Consider the following 17,172-nt stretch of genomic DNA (forward strand, 5'->3'; position numbering starts at 1 on the left):
CCGAGCTCTTAATTGGCAATTCATTTTTGTAACATAATTGGCATTTAGTTTTTTTTTCTGATACTGAGTTGCTAGGCTGTCGTTTCTGACAAAGTTAATAATTATGCGTTAGAAGGTCCCTGCAGACGAGTATTTTCTGTGGGCTTCCACTGTACCCCTGGGAATGGGAGGAAAAGTGGCAAGTGGGACTGCCGAAAGTACTGTCGTCATGGCAATGCCTTGTTTTTCAGGAATCCGAGCTGCGAGGTGCACCAGGAGCCCCTCTCAGTAACCGTCATGGATGCCAGCCTGCAGGAAACGCTGCCCCAGTGCATCAACACACGCTGTAGCCAGCGCTTCACCAGCAGGTATCACTCTGCCCCCATTTGAGCACGACACATGCACACCTGGTATTAGGGCTGAGGTTCCACATTCAGTACTTCTGGCATTGTGACTATTGACTCATGGTTACCAATACTTGGACTTATTTAAATGCACCAGTTTTTTTGATCATTATTTTACATTTATGATCAGAGATCCAGGTTATATACAGTATTACCTAACCTTAACCCATATAAGCAGGACACTTTTTTACCTTTGCTGTTTCTTTAGTTAGTAACAGTTTCTTTAAGTCTGTAACTTGGCTGTAAGTTATTAAGTAATATCTACATTTAATTTAGTGTAGAGATGTAATACACCTTGATCCAATTCTGTGATACCTGACTGAGTTAAAAGCGGCTCCATGCTATTTTGGATGTACAATGTAATACTTATTAAGTGCCAGAGTGTTGTTTTTATTTTGGAAAACTCAGGGACCACAATTATGTCTGTCCTTCTGTAATATTTTTTACATCCCACAAAATCAAACACTCTAAAGCTTGCCAGGAGCAAATTCTCAGATCCATTGGAAGAAAAGGCATATATACTGTATCTATGTGTATCTCTGACAGTGTGCTGTTCACATAGGAGTTTGACTGCATTTGAGCAAAGGGCTTTTTTCTTGCAGTGACTGCTTTGGAGTGCTGGACTGTGAATGGTGCATGGTGGACCGCGACGGCAAAACACATCTGGATAAACCTTACTGCGCCTTGCAAAAGGAGTGCTTTGGAGGGATTGTGGGAGCCAAGAGCCCCTATGCAGATGGTCTGGGTCATCTGGGTAAGGAGAAGTGGTAGAGCACAGCTGAATCAGTAATACGTGTTAAAAGTGGGTGTTGGGGGGGTTTACATCATTCATTGAGTCACCCTCCAATCACGTCAAACTTCCAAATGATTACTTGGAATGTCTTTTTCTGTGGAGAAACAGTCCCATGTTGGAATATTGTGCTCTAAGTTTTCTTGACAGCATGAGAAATGTGCCAGTATATATGGTAATGGTGGAATGGGAAACCCAAGAAAGTATTTAACAGTGGATGCTTGATGTTCGGATTCGAATAGTGTTAATTTGGGACCCAGATAACTGTTTTACCTGTGTGTTCCTCCTGCAGAAGACGAAGTTGCCTCACTCAACATGATCAAGAGCGCCCCAGTAGGACCTGTGGCTGGAGGCATCATGGGATGCATTATGGTCCTGGTTCTGGCAGTATATGCGTACCGGCACCAGATCCACCGTCGAAGCCACCAACACATGTCTCCATTGGCTGCTCAAGGTGAAGCACACATAATGTTGATGTTGGGTGAGAGATTGAGAATGGTGGGACTTCAGAAGTGGAGCACGGCTCCCAGAGACAGCGAGGCGCCAGCACTTTCACGTAGGCCAGACTTCCAAAATCTGCCTGGCATGGCAGAGATGATTCAATTAGCTAAAGCTCCTGTCTGGCCTTTCTAGACAAGGCTGGGAGCTTTGCTGGTAATGAGACAATAAACTGCCATTATTTTCAGGCAGTAAAGAGATAAATTAAAGCAATTATTTTAAGTAATCCTCTTGCTCCACTTTCACTGAGCTTATTGCTCTTAACATTACTGCTGGAAACATTAATTGATTGAATCAGCTCCTTATTGCTAACTTTCATGCTTGGAGCTTACTCCTGGTTTTCTAATGAAAAGGCAATGACATAATCTCAACAGAGAAAAGGACAGTTAAGCCACCAGCTTTTCAAATCTACCAAAATTAATGACATCAATCTGATCAGCGGTGAATGCTCTCCAATTTGAGTCCCGTTTCTTTACTGTTGAGTGTACAGGCAATCCCCTGATTGCGAACGAGTTCTGTTCCTAAGTCTGTCTTTAAGTCAGATTTTGACGTAAGTCAGAATAGTTGGGTATGGTTAGTATCCAACAGTTTGTCAAATGCTTGTCTTAGTATATAGCATACCTTTCTATGCATAAAAAACATTAAAGACACACTTCCAGATACACTAAAACATCTTTAATATAACAATACAGTAATAATAATACACACACACACACACACACACACACACACACACACACACACATTTTCAGAACCGCTTGTCCCATACGGGGTCGCAGGGAACCGGAGCCTACCCGGCAACACAGGGCGTAAGGCCGGAGGGGGAGGGGACACACCCAGGACGGGACGCCAGTCCGTCGCAAGGCACCCCAAGCGGGACTTGAACCCCAGACCCACTGGAGAGCAGGACTGTGGTCCAACCCACTGCGCCACCGCACCCCCCAATAATAATACAATGTAATGATAATAATAAATGTAACTACAGTATATATAATAGAGAGACATACAAAGGTAATAGTTTCTACAATATTTATAATGGATAACAGAGAGAATATGTGCGTAGATATAAAAAACATTAAAGAAACTTTGCTTTTCCAGTGTTTCTTGGCGTTTCACCTTTTTCCAGTTGCTTTATTATATTCACTTTAGTTTCAGTCGTGATTGTTTTCCTTTTCTTTTATGCATCACCGTCACTTGAATCACATTAACGCTTTGGTGCCATGGTTACGAAGGTAAAAACAAAAAAAGCCAAATACAAGTAACACACACGAGACACTCTTAACAGTAAAGTGGTCCGTGTCATACTGAACAGGCAGGAGACTGATGTGTGTGGGCCCAATTGCAGGATGTTTGTCAGTACACAAGGGAGCAGGTAAGATTCGTGGTCAGGGACGGGAGTGGGTCGGTCAATGCACAAACGTAAGTCTTGGGGAGAATACGATGTCGTAGTCGAGGAGGCGATGCAAGTGTCGGGAGCCGCGGACATCAGGAGCGGGAACGAGGGATCGAGGAGAACGAGGGACTTGGAAGGATGGGCAGGGTGTCGTGGGTTCACTCGAGAGCGCCGGAGAGACAGGTTTCTCAAATGAGATTCCGCAACCAGGGTGTGCAGGTGCAGCTTCTTTATATCCCGCTGCTCTCGTTTGGGGCAGGTGTGGACGTCCGGGGCGAGATCGTATGTGTGTGACAGTCCGACTGAAAAGAAGGAAGTGTTTGTTCTACCTCGGGCTCACACGCCCATGAGCCGATGAACCGCTGTAGACACGCAATGTTTTGATACGTGTAGCAAAGTAGCACCCATTTGTTATTAGAACCATTGTATGCCATTCAACTCTTTAATGTAATAGGCTTTACATTTATATTTAGATGTATTCATTTAGCAGATGCTTTTCTCAAAAGTGACGTACATCTCATAGAAAATACAATGTGTGCATTAGCAGAAAGAGAGACAGATGCTGACGTGATTAAGTGCAGTTAGTTTCTTTCCACCATATGAACCAATGTTCATCATCACACGAATAGCTGAATAAAACTTTATCAGAATATCCACGATTCCTGGTCATCTTCCTAGTAATTTTTTTTTTAAAATGGGGGGGTGGTTTGTAACTACGGGTTGTACGTAAATCAGATGTTCGTAATCTGGGGACTGCCTGTACCGCATAATGGCCGTTATGTAATACCTCAGCCGTTAAAGGTTTGTTTTCCATTTTTGATTGCGTGTGTATGTAAGGTTGTCTGCCCTGGGAGCTCTATACAGCAGCACTGCCTAAGCACTATCTTCTCCCCTTTCCACAGAGATGTCAGTCAGAATGTCCAACCTGGACAACGAGCGTGACGACAGGGATGAGGACAGTCATGAAGACCGGGGAATAAGTAAGGCAGTAATGCCTGTAAAATGTCTGCTGCCCTTTTTTAGCTGTAATACCTGCACTCGTGCTGCCTTTCATGGTAATGTGGATGAGGAGAAAGGAGGTTACAGTAGGAAGCAACAGTGACCCAGGCAAAGAAGTAAATCATTTCCTATGGAAAATCAGAAGCTCTGTTGTGCATCAGTTGGGGGGCGCAGTGGCGCAGCGGGTTTGACTGGTCCTGCTTTCTGGTGGGTCTGGGGTTTGACTCCTGCTTGGGGTGCCCTGTGATGGACTGGTGTCCTGTCCTGGGTGTGTCCCCTCCCCCTCCAGCCTCTTGCCCTGTGTTGTTCTCTGGTTTGCCACAACCACGTTTGGGACAAGTAGTTTCAGACTCTGTGTGTGTTTTGGATCACTAGTAATTACATTTGAGCAGCACAGTGGCACAGCTGGTAACGCTGCTGTCTTGCAGCTCCTGTGCTGTGGGTTCCGATGCGTGTTTGGGTCCGGCTCAGTTTGTGTGGAATTTGGATGCTATCCCCATGTTTGTGTAGGTTTGCTCCCACAGTGCAGAGGCATGTGTTTCAGAATTGGTGATGGAAAATTTTCTATAGTGTGTGTGTACATGTCAGTCAAGGAGTGTGTGTGTGACTGGAGTGTGAGGGCCTTGTTATAGGTTGCATAAACAAAATTTCACCCTGTACTACAGCGATGGGCTCTATGTTGCTCTAACTCTACACGTTTAAAGCAGCTATTGGTCAACAATGAATGAATAATAGTACATATCTATCCAAGGTTTTTTTCCCATTGAAAAAATAAATAACACTGTTTAGAGTATAGGGGGGCATGGTGACGCAGTGGGTTGGACCAGGTCCTGCTCTCTAGTGGGTCTAGGGTTCGAGTCCCACTGGGGTGCCTTGCGACAGACTGGCGTCCCGTCCTGGATGTGTCCCCTCCCCCTTCAGCCTTACGCCCTGTGTTGCCGGGTTAGGCTCCGGCTCCCTGCAACCCTGTATGGGACAAGCGGTTCAGATGTGTGTGTGTGTGTGTGTGTGTGTGTGTGTGTGTTTAGAGTAGTATCTGACCGTTTTAATGGGTAATCTATTATTTTCTGCTTCGAAAAACTTTAGTTTTCAAGCTTCACTTTTGATGCGAGTATGAATCTGAAACACTAGTCATTTCATAGTTTTAAAGGGTCACCAAGCTTCCATCATTTGAGGTGTTACCCAGGTTTCCCCAGTCAGTAACCATGTTTTTTGCAAAATGTCAAGAGCAGCCCAAGCAGTAATTCTAAATGAGCAGGAACAGTCTGAGCGTCCAGAGGAGTCTGACTTTGGTGCTTTAGGACATGAGCATTTCTGCTTCCTGTGCAGCTTCCTTGCTGAACTGACACTGTTGCTCCCCCCGAACAGTCAGCAACACACGCTTCATTGCTGCAGTGATCGAGAGGCACACGCACAGCCCAGAGCGCAGGCGGCGGTACTGGGGCAGGTCCGGCACGGAGAGCGACCACGGTAAGAGCATGGTGGATGGGGACAATGGGTAGCTCACCTTTAGCCTTTTTGATGCAGAGTCCGTTTTTATGGGGTTTACTTTCTTGGGGACAACTAACTCCATGGTAAATGTTCACGTAGCACTGGTGAAATCCTCCTACCTCTAACACTTACAGCAGTAGTTGCCCTCTTTGCTATTAGTCATTTAAGGCAGGTATGGCACTGTATACTTCCAGTACATACTGCAGAACACCAGCTTGCTCTTATTCCTCTGAATGACCTTAGTGTGGTGCTCCCGCTTTATCTTTAAAGCATTATAGTGATGAGCTCCCTTCCTGAACCCTTAGTGCAGTTGTCCTCCCATTCTCTGTTCACATCTGTGCGAATGTACACATGTACACGTGTGTGTGTGTTTGTACTTGAGTTTGTATGTATACACGTGTTTGTTTGTGTGTGTGAGAATCCAACAGAGAGAGTGCGGTGTGGAAAGGAAGGGTCTCCTGGTCCAGAAAAGCAGTAAAAAAGTTTTATGGTCAAAGGTATCCTCCCACAGCCGACCAGCTCTCAGTTGGAGGGGGTCATAAATGGCGAATCGATGTGGCGCGCACACTGCAGGGAGACTCTCTGAGTCACTCTGACCTCCACCAACACACTTCTACAAACACACAGGGCTGGATGGCTCCAGGCAATGCAAATAGCTGTGGCTGGCTTTCATTTCACTAGCAGCTAGCACTAAAATAAACTCTGGTCCTGGAGTTGTTCCACAGTACAGCTTTGTCTTTGCTGAACTGCTGTTGAAGCACGGTGGTTCCTTTCAGCTGTGTTATTTTATGAGGTACAGCTGTTTAAAATAGCATTAGTGCCCGAAGATGGGTCACCAAAGCATAAATGATTATGTGGCTCCATGCACCCCAATCACAGAGCAAAATTTAGGGATGTAGTGGTACTGTGATGTTAGTAGCGTCTTCCTGAAGCCTCTGCTTGCTCATTGTACTCACCATAGATTCATTTGACGCTTGTTTTTCCTTCGTGGTCCTTGAATTATTCCAAAAGCACATTTTCTATAGCACGGGGGGGAGAATGCAACTTTTAAGTTATTAAGCACCTTGTTTTAATGTATCTTCTGGGAGTCAAGACCCAAGCGCACTTGAGAGTGACTGTTCAAAGGCTGTTAAGAAGCCCACATTCGTACTCCTTCTCAAAGTGCCTCAGGAGAAGAAACTTTTACATTTACTACTCCTTATCCAAGTTCCCACACATGTGTACAGAAAACGACATGCTATTCTTCCAACAAAATTCTTCCTGTAAAATGAAACCAAGTAACAATGTTTAATTTCTGTAAAGATGTGCCGTTTTATGTCTATTTCTAATTTTCATGTAGGGTACAGCACTATGAGCCCCCAGGAGGACAGTGAGAATCCACCCTGCAACAGTGACCCTCTCTCAGCGGGTGTGGATGTGGGTGGCCAGGATGAAGATCTAGACCTGGACACCCCCCCGCAGACGGCGGCACTGCTTAGCCACAAGTTCCACCCATATCGGCACCCACACCACCACCCGCTGCACCACACGCACCACCTGCAGGCTGCCGTGACCGTGCACAGCGTGGATGCCGAGTGCTGATTGGTCTGCCCACCTGTTGGTCCAGTCTGGCTCTTCCGCTTTGGCACCCTGCCCATGGATCTGCTGTTTGATCCCAATGGACCTGCCGAAGGCGAGTGGAAGGATGGAGGACTTAGGGGAAACAGAGGAGCGTCTGCCATTTTCAACCTTGGTGGAGGTGCTCTCTGAAGGGGGTCCCTCTTGACCTTTGCGGGACAACACAACCGGTGCCGTGGAATACGGGACAAGCGAAGTAGCAGCCAATGGAGGGGATTTGCCTAAAGATGTTTGACATTCTACAGAAAAAAAAATTAAAGGAATATTTTTCTACTATTTATTCAGAGAACCAGAACTTAATGAGCAAATACCCCCTGTGTGTTCCACTGACTACAGGTGTGTCCTATAGCTCCAAAGACCTGGCCTGCTCTTTGCTGTGCTACTGCTATGGCAGCAGCGGAGGAACCAATATTCAGCACTTCTCAGGCAACTACGCTTAGATGTCATTTGATAAAAAAAAAATGTTGAAGACTGCATACAACACTAAAACTTACTGTAAGTGCTTGAAATGTTACGTCTATGACTGCAAAAAGATAATAGTTGAAGTGACTTTTATAATGCAGTGGAGGTACAAAAAGGTAAGGATCTCTTCTGAACACTCGTTTCATTCCACCTGTCAGGATGCTGCCAGAGCCCTTGACCGGGCACTCTGACCGCCTACACCGACATCCAAACTACGCAGACTTGACAGAACACATAAGGGAACACAGTGTGACACCTGTTCTGGCTTAAGAGACAGGGCCGTTCCTTCCCTCGGCTGTGTGTGTGTGTCAGTGTAGACTGCTGGGAGTTTTCCAAGCTTTCATAAGCTTTCTGTCCTTACCATTGCATTGCTTACTCTTTACAGTTTGAATGAAGTTCAGCTGTGTGTGTCTCCATATCTGCTAGAGACACAGGAATTGGTTACATGTAATTAAATGGGACACAGCAGCTTAACATATCCACTGAAGATTGGATTATTTGTTTTAATTTTTAAAATTGGGAGCAAGGGATCATAAAGGCTTTTATGTTTATACACCCGCCCAATGCACTGTTTAATGTCAAAGGGACTGTTGTAAGTATTCTCCATACTGTTATAGATCACATTTAAAAAATCAGAGATAATAGTTGGGCTATAGTGGGCTATAATTTTCAAGAGTTCCACCCCAGAAATATTGTGTGTGTATATGTATATATGTCTAGGCATAACAAATAGCTAAAAATGTGTGTTATACTACAATTCATGGTCCTTGAAATTTATGTGTAAAGTGTATTACATTGTGTGGTACTTCTAATCTTCAGTTTGAAGTTGTTTTCAGTTAGGAGATGTCCTTCTTATAATTTTGGGCATATCAAGCTCCCCAGTACATTGTCCATATTGGAATATTGGAGTGAAATTACTGATCATGTGTCATCACTTGACAATGTATGTATTTTAAATGTTACCCATATGTTTGACCATGTAACATCTGCTGAATTTCATATTGCAATGCATTTTTAGTTCTGGAATTCAGTAAATTTTACCAGTTTTCCTGAATGCAAGTAATAGTACATCAGATTAAAAGCCTTTAATATAGCATTAATTTACAATCTAAATCTTGGAAATCAAATATTTTACACGAAGCTACAAAAAAATCGATAAAGTATTTGTGGCCTTCTGATAACTCTTTGGTATAAGCTTTTTCTCATTGGAAGTGATGCCATTGTAACTTCCGTTGATGGAGATGATTAACAGTATTTATTGACTGTTGTAAACAGGTATAATCTTGTGTATACAGAACACTATGTATCACCTTGTTCTGAAGGAACTTCACTAATTTTCTGTATCATTCCTTTATTGCATTATATATGTAAATTTATGAAATGGAGATTTATTGCAAAAAGAATGTGATAAAAAGTCCACTTCCCTCTTTAAATAAACCATTGTCTTTGACTTTGTGGTGGCGTACGAAGAGTCACCAGTTCACCTGAAACGCATCTTTAAGCCGAGGAGGGAAGTTGGAGCAGCCACAGGAAAGCTGTGGGGAGAACATGCAAACTTCACGCAGGAGCTATGAGCTACCTGCTGCACCATCATGCCACCCAAGAACATCAAAAGAATGATGGAAAGGGGAAAACAGAGTAGTAAGTGTTGTATTAAATATGCTGTGATTTTGAACATGTAGGTTTTAAGCCTGGACTTAAAAGTGTCCAGAGCAGGTTTGATTTTATGGACTTGGTTTTGAGTCAGATTTTTCTGAAAAAGTATGGCAGAAATTTTATGTATTTGTTGGGGAAAAAAAGGGTGTGGCTCAGGAATGTGTTAATTTTTTTTTCATCTGAATTAATGGCTCCTTTTAACAATTCTTTTTCACATTCAGACTTTCTGGGTCAAATCGTGCAAGTTTTAAGAGAGAAGCCTGTATTTCTGCAAGAGAAATTGAAAATGTTATTTTGGAGGAGAGAAGATTTTTTCGAAACCGTTCGATATTCAAAACGCACTCGTTCGCGATCAGTAACCACCTGTCCCGTTGCAGCACTGTGGGCTTCTGGAGCCTAACCTGGAAGCATAGGGCACTAGGATAGGCAAAGTACATCTTGGACAGAACGGTAATTCATCGGAGGCTATCCATACACCGACGTACTGTGGGTACGTTAGAGTCGCCAATACACCTGAAACACATTTTGCACAGAACGCAAGGAGGAAAAAACCACCAAGACTGAAAGGGATGATGCCTGCTGCACCACCGCGAAACCTTATATTCCAGTCACGTATTTTAGAGTGCATTTGTAACTTCTGTACTGTAAATGAGTGAAAGTAACATTATGTGGGACTTACGCACCAGAAAAATTCTGACAAACCTATTTATCTTTTTTTTTTTTTTTCTTTCCTGAAACAGGTGTTTATCGGTAATGGTGACATACCATAAAGAGTACATGGTTGCTATCTTTGGTAGTCGTGAAGCAGCACCAAAATACCTGTGATTATTTGTGTCATCAAGAGATGTTTCACAAGAGGCTGCACTTATGAAAATAAACAGCCCCAGTTTATTTAATTGGTAAATATTTGTGTATTAGCATAAACTGCTTACTAATTGCCTCTTAATTTTCTGTCAGCGCACAAGAGCCAAGGTTACGTGGGCAAAGTGTTGTAACTCCTCCACTTGTGGGTATGATGAAGACTGGAAGACAGTGGCTGGTTTAGGGTGGCACTGCTGGTAGTATCGGTGCATCACAGCCTCCGAGGTGTGCGCTTGAATAAGGGTTCGCTCTGTGTGTAGTCTACAGGTCCTTTTTGTGTTCACACTGGTGTCCTCCCTTAGTCCAAAGTTGTATATTTCTAGCAAATTAAATCTAAATAGCCCTTATGTCTGTATGCGGGTAAGATGAGTGTGTGCGATTGTCCTGCAACGGGCTGACGTCTGCCTTATGCTCCGTTTCCAGGATAGGCTGTCAACCACGGTCACCTGCCACTGGAAAAGCGGTTACTGACAATAGATACACGGAGAAATGGATTTAGGTACGCTCATTTCAAGAGACGCGTATTAACTGTTTAAGCGGATTTCGCCAACGTGTTTAAAACTATCCAGGAATGCAGATCTACAGGCAGGGGTGTAGCTAGAAATTCTGATTGTAGCTCTTAATACTAGAACTTTTGTGGGGTTAGGGGGCGCGGTGGTGCAGTGGGTTTGGCTGGGTCTTGGTCTCTGGTGGGTTTGGGATTCGAGTCCCCCTTGGGGTGCCTTGCGATGGACTGGCGTCCCGTCCTGGGTGTGTGCCCTCCCCCTCCGGCCTTGCGCCCTGTGTTGCCGGGTTAGGCTCCAGTTCACCGCAACCCCACTTGGGACAAGCGGTTCCAGACAGACAGACAGACTGACTTTTGCGGGGCCCTAGAATCGTCACCACCGTTCACCCCACTCACGACCGCCCTGCTTGTAGAACCTGAGAACTGAAAAGGTCCGTCATTAATTGATCACGTGAAGTGGTTATTGATGTTAAACGCCGTACACCGGGGGGATGCTCTGCTGCGCATCCTTGGGTTTGTGAGGGAGGTGCTCTGTACGGTTCTCCTAATGCGCACGGGTGAGAAGTGGAACAGCTCCGCTCGAAGAGGGGCCGCATGGGAGAGGCCCCTTCAGATCTCTCCTGCCAAAACACGCCGCTTGGAACGAGAGGGCGCGCCGCGTCCAGATCTCCTCGGGGCACCGTGTTAACTGGAAGACGACGCCGCCTCGCCGTGTCTGACCGTGTACTCTAAACCCTTTCGCTCTTCTACCACACAAGCGCTCCTGCCTTCCTCCCTCAGCTGCTGCCTCTTTCTCCCTCACACACACTACACCCTTCCTTGCATGTTTACAGTTGGAATCTGATACTGGAAAACCATTAATATGCAGTGTGAAATGGTACAATGGTACAATGAATAAATCATGCTGGGTTTTGCGCTGCCAGGATTCCGCGTACGGCCCTTCTCCTGCCTCCCACGCTCTCTCTTACTCTACCTCCCAGGCAAAGGTTCAAGGCTCTGCGCTGCCTTACATAAACTCACACTCACACACACATCCCAGGTGTTCAATTAGTCTGCTCTGCCACTCACAGTCACCCACACACGAGTTCCGTGCATTGAAATTCCCTCTTCTTCAACTCCCACTCAGTCAGTCCCCTCCCCCCCATAGTATACATTTGGTTAGTGGCCGCGTTATTTTGCCACATTCTTGGGAGCTTTTTTTTAATCATCATTGTGGGTCTAATCCTGCGGCTTTCTCTCCCTTCTATTTCGAGCGCCTCGTCCTCCCAGTTGCGCCGCGCGCTCCTTTATCTGCCGCCGCTCGCAGCGCGCGGGATGAGCGCCGCTACGATACCGTGTGCAGCCTCCAAATATAGCCGTTCCGTTCCGCTGGAGCGCGGCTCGGGAAAAGGGTCCACATGGCGCGTCATCTTACACCGGCCGGGGCGCCTCTCTCGTGCTCAGGTGCGCTGCGCTTGAAGTTCATGAACAGACACGACGGGGGTTGGCGTGACGAACGTTACTTGTCGCGTTTTTGCGGCTCCATTTATTGACGGTGCTTCAACAGTATATGAGGAAGCAGCGAGGACAGGGAATGTTACGGGCTGCTATGATGATGATGATGCCATGTCACATCATGTGGGAAGGTTGCAGGTTTGGATCCAGCTCGTGCTGTTGTACCCTCGATCGGCCCGGGTGCTGACTCTAATTACTGTAATAAAAATGACGCTGGTGGTGTATTATTATGCAACACTACGTCGCCTTGGACAAGAGAAGAGTCATTTATTAAATGATTTAAATTAATTTAAAGTTAATGGCGGCGACAGAGTGTGTGTAATAGCACGTAAATAACTTATTCTGCCGTTATATCGCTACATTTTTCTTAAATTATGATAGAAGAGTTCCGTACCTCTAAGGCGAAACTGAGTTCCATCTCAATGCGTTAGACAAAAAAGCGAATACTCTGTTTTACACTACTGATCAATTCCCCTGTGCGGTGGCCGGGGGGTCCAGGCAGGTGCGCTACGGCAGCGCCTCGGAGTTCCCGCTGGGGGCACACGTGTGTGTGTGTACGCGCGCTTCTCGTGGGCCGGGGGGGGGTACAGCTGGCAAGCGCGAACTGCTCCTCCGCACCCACGGGTCGGTAACCCGTCCTCCTGTTCGCAGATACCCTGAGAGCCACTGTGTGATAACGCACGTTAGGCGGGAACGACACTCGTCTCTTCATTGAAACGTGTGTGAGCGTGTTATGATGCTGGTACGGCAAAGACTCCACACGGGTGACACTTCCACACTTCTCCACCACTCGGTGAATTTTATTAAAGCTTCTGTAAAGCCACTCGAATCCGCCCCATTCGTTAATTTACGTAATTGCCCCTCTGCCGCGGGATGGCGTTAACGTGAAGCGCGCCCCCCCCCCTCCGAAACCCTTCTTTTTCCTATTCGTCCTACAGACAGTGGAGGTCGCCCCGCGCGCGCGCTCGTGGACCGGCGCTCGTTACAGCACCTCTCCGCGCACGCAGTTGCCCACCCGCCGCCGCCGCTGCTTCTCGCGCTCTAGCTCCTGCTCGCGCTCACTTGCCACACTGCCGTTCAAAATGGCGGCAGCTTCGTCCGTTCGGCCGCCTAGCCTGCACGCGCTGAGCCGCGAGAACTCGCCGTTGCGCGACGCGGACAGCCTGGAGAGCCGGCAGGACGAGGACTCGGGCTCCGAGGGGACGTGCCTGCGCCTCCTGCCGGATTTGGAGCCCGATGAGATCGCGAGAAGGCTGGAGAAAACTCGCAGAGAGCTGAGCAACAGGAGGAAGATCCTGATTAAGAACCTGCCGGCGGACATCAGCAGCCAGGTGAGGTGTGGAGCGCGTGCCCGCTGTTCAGCCGCGGCAAAAGCGCGAACTTTTCCCGAGCGCGTCACTCACGTCTTTCCCTCTTAAACATTCCAGAGGGAGCAGCTGCTCTAAGCAGTTAGACGGACTTTTTGCAGTTTTCCTTTTAGCGCAAAGACGAGAGACGGTTGCGCATCCGACGCCGAAATTCCGAGGCTCCTTAGGCTTATCGCTTCTGTCGTTATAGAACTGACCAAACTGCGGTGACACCTGAGGAGGCAAAATTAAAATTCGCTACATTAAGTTCACACTGACTACGCGTGCGCGGATCATGCGATGCGGACAGAAATGCAACACACTGCTGTGTAGGAGAGTGTTCTGAAGCACGATGTTTACTTTTCCATCGGTTGTATGTTTATTATCATGATAACCACTACTGACCGTGAGCGCACGGAGACACGCTGCATTTTGTCTGTTTTAGATCACCCAAAAACTGTAATAAATCACTCTAGCTCTTTTCCGTGGTGCGGATGTCGGCATTTTTGGTGACACGTTTTAACGAGCTCCGCTCTGCCATTATTAATACTTGTCACCGTGGAAACGCGCTGTTGTCTTGATGATGGTCTTTAGGCGCAAATGGAATGAAAGAACAATAAAGTACAAAGGGCTGCCAGTGCCTGCGTGGGGGGTGTATTGGGGGGGAGACCCTTTAAAACGCTCCGCAGGCAGCCAGCCGCTACGCTCCTTCAAGTTCATTCACATCCGTGGGTTTATTACTGAGATGCACTTACAGGTTTGTCCACCAATCCGTCAGCCGAGCGACTCTGACTCGCGGCTGCAGCGCCCACGATGTGCTGTCAGCGGTACGCGCAACAAACACACACACAGTGACAGTGGCACACGCGCACGCAGCTGGCTGCCACTCACTGCGTGCACGTGCGGCTCGCGCCTGGCCCTAAAACTCTGTCCGAGGTGTTTACTTCCACGAAACGGGCGGGGTCCCACAGGATCCGATAGGTGTTCGAAAACACACGCGTGAACACGGAAAAGTTATATCATGTAAACCTGATCGTTTCGATAATATCACAATTCTTAAAACGTTAGGGTTTCCTGTAATGTCATACTTGTATATAAAAAAAAAACACTACCAAAAACTGCTTATTCAGTTGCTGTATTGCTAATCATTTTTGACAAAAGCGTCTGCGAAATAATAAATCATGTGCATTATAAATATGACAAAAGTGTTGACAGACTACTTATAGATAGAGCTGTGTCTTTTGTTTGGTTTTTTTGTCTAAATCTTTTAGTGCTGACATTAAATATCTATTTTTATATTAAAGTATTCTAATGGCATCCAGGGCATTCTTGTAAATAATTGGGAACAGTTGGTTTTAGATTTGTGTTGGTGCCTAGTCTTGCCTGTTTTTTTTTTTTTTTTTTTAGTGTAGTCCTGTTTTGATTGGTTGGCCTACTATTTGTGTTGGAGAATTCTGGGAAGCCTGACACAGGGCCAGCAACCATGGTGGGGAATGGCGAGACTCCCTGAAGGGAGCACCTGTGTTGGAGCTGGTTTTTGCCCAGTTCTGTTAAGTCTTTGCCTTGAGGTGTGTGTGCACTGAGAATGATGAACCCTGTCTCCAGATTCTCATTTCAACTAATATCCCTGGGATGTGTAACACTATTAAATGGTGGTGCACGGTATTTGTCCTTTATGTAAATGTCATAAGTAAATCAGTGTTTTGTTCTTCCTGGAGCTGGGTCCGGCTATGGCACCGTCACTACACCTACGACCGCGTTGTCTTTTGCAGGAGTTTGCGTATTCCAACCAGTGATCCTGATCTGACTCAGCACCACATCCCTCTGGAAGCCATACTGACCTCTTTCTCTCTGTTCGCATTTCTTTTCCTCCGACCAGTTGTTTCTCTTGTCCCATGCATCATGCATACTCCCAAATCAGTTCATGCTCCTTCCTGTGGTTTTTCCTGGATGAGAACACTCAGTGACATGATCAAAGGTCACAGACCCAGCACTTTGGGGGCAAATGGTGAGCTGCTCATCAAAGAGACCCCCTGTCTGACCCTCTGCTCAATTATTCAGGGCTGCTGGGCAGCCAGAGAGCTTGCGTCCAGTTGGGTGGGGCTATCAGCAAGCTAACAGGCATGTTGGCTTTAATTTTGTTGCTGCGCTCTACCAATCCACAGGGTCCTCCTGCGTGTGTGTGGCGACAGCAGATGTTCAGAAATCTGTCCCTCCTCTGATGGTGCGGCGGTGCCTCCCCTTTAAGGAAAATTATGCTTGTGTGAGAGACGTTAATTAGCCAATTTAACAAGCAGTTGTCTCTCAAGCTTTTAGTATTTTGGCAGCTGAGAGCATGAATAGCTTTGACACCAAACATCGAGTTTACCAGGCGGCGTGAGGTGTTTTAAGTATTTGTAGGTGTTTTTTGTGTGATAGATCGTTTTTTATTTTCGTGACTTCAGTCTTTGAAGTTCTGAGACCCCGAGGCCCTGTCAAGTGAACCTTCTCCAACTAAAAGAAGAAAAATCCCGTAGCCTTAGGAGTCAAACTCAGACTTCTAGAAAGATGGCACATAAGTAGGTTGTTCTCTGCCCTCCCCCTTTTAATATCTGACATTTGAAGCCTTTGGATCGGCGCAGCCACCCAGGGGGAGTCCTTTATGTGCGGCCGCACATTGAAGTGATCCGTTTGTGTACGCGTGTGCATGCGACTTGAAGGGTGGTGTGAGGTGGGAGGTCGTTTACAGGGACTGTTTGCCGCTGTTGGGGTATTTCAGGAGGCTGCTCCAGCAGGGTTTCCCACGCCTCTGCAAGTGGAGGTGGTTGGTACGGAGGGCTGTTGGGTGGCGATGCCATACAGTCACTAACCTTTCCACTCAAACAGAATGAGCCCAAGAGCCTGAGTGGCCCTGAGACGTTGCTGCCGATTTGCTGCAGTCTTCCAACCGGGAACCTGCAATTACCAAGCCCCCCTGTCTGCAAAAGCTGAGGCGTCATCCCAATGTCAGGAGGTGTTTTGCATACTGCCTGTCCCCGGTTTGCTTTTACAGATGCTTCGGGAGCTTTCCGGAAAGGGGAAACAGCCTGTCGGGGGCGTCAAGCTCTCGGCCCACGGCACTCCTGCCAGGCCTGTGCTGCCACTTCCCTCCTGTTGGAGTTGCACAAGGGCTGGGCCCCCTGGTAGCCCTTTGTGATCCATGCCACCTGTCACATGCTGAAGCCAAGCTCCTCCCCCTTTTGGGTAATTTGGGTTTTGTTTGACAGTCTGCAGAGGGATGGGATAGGCAACACACCTGGGGCTTGCTGGGAAGGAAGGCACTCCACTGGCCCCGTATTGCCTGCATTATCATGGTGAGAGACAGTACGAGGATGATATGTTTCTGGCTGACCGGGGAAAAGGGGATGCTGAATGTCATGAAGGCAAATTTAACATGGAATACCTGCATGAGAGCATGCAAATGATCTGGATGTGGACTGTCAGTACGATATCGGTTGAAAGCAAGAGTTGCCTTAAATTTAAACGGATGAATGGAATGGGTTTTTCAGTAAAGAGAAGGAAAAAAACATTCCAACAATATTTACTGCTGAAATAATTTCCGGTAAGATTGAGATTTAATGACAATTTTGGTGTGTGTAAAGCAGCTGGGAGAGAACATCTTAGCCCATATGCCTGAGCTGGGCTTTCTGGGCATTTAA

The 17,172-nt window shown here is 46.7% G+C and overlaps 2 protein-coding genes across 4 annotated transcripts in view; both read left to right on the forward strand.

Annotated features, from left to right (window-relative positions):
* Positions 1 to 9,052, forward strand: part of cachd1 (cache domain containing 1) — a 67,211-nt gene extending 58,159 nt beyond the window's left edge. The window contains exons 22-27 of the mRNA XM_018753814.2: positions 231 to 347; positions 986 to 1,137; positions 1,466 to 1,627; positions 3,967 to 4,044; positions 5,432 to 5,533; positions 6,894 to 9,052. Coding sequence (XP_018609330.1) covers positions 231 to 347; positions 986 to 1,137; positions 1,466 to 1,627; positions 3,967 to 4,044; positions 5,432 to 5,533; positions 6,894 to 7,135 — 853 coding nt within the window. The 3' untranslated portion in view covers positions 7,136 to 9,052. The remainder of the gene's footprint in view (positions 1 to 230; positions 348 to 985; positions 1,138 to 1,465; positions 1,628 to 3,966; positions 4,045 to 5,431; positions 5,534 to 6,893) is intronic.
* Positions 9,053 to 12,988: 3,936 nt separating this feature from the next.
* The window catches only part of raver2 (ribonucleoprotein, PTB-binding 2), a 37,114-nt gene continuing 32,930 nt past the window's right edge, over positions 12,989 to 17,172 (forward strand). For 2 of the 3 annotated variants that reach the window (XR_003797918.1, XR_003797919.1), the window contains exon 1: positions 13,158 to 13,480. Coding sequence is in view for 1 of the 3 variants with exons in the window: in XM_018753943.2 (XP_018609459.2) it covers positions 13,232 to 13,480 (249 nt within the window). In the remaining 2 variants the exon portion in view is untranslated. Of the gene's footprint in view, positions 13,481 to 17,172 lie in introns of all 3 variants that reach the window. The other variant, XM_018753943.2, reaches the window with a different exon arrangement.

Source organism: Scleropages formosus, chromosome 9 (genome assembly GCF_900964775.1).
Source record: "Scleropages formosus chromosome 9, fSclFor1.1, whole genome shotgun sequence".
NCBI lineage: Eukaryota > Metazoa > Chordata > Actinopteri > Osteoglossiformes > Osteoglossidae > Scleropages > Scleropages formosus.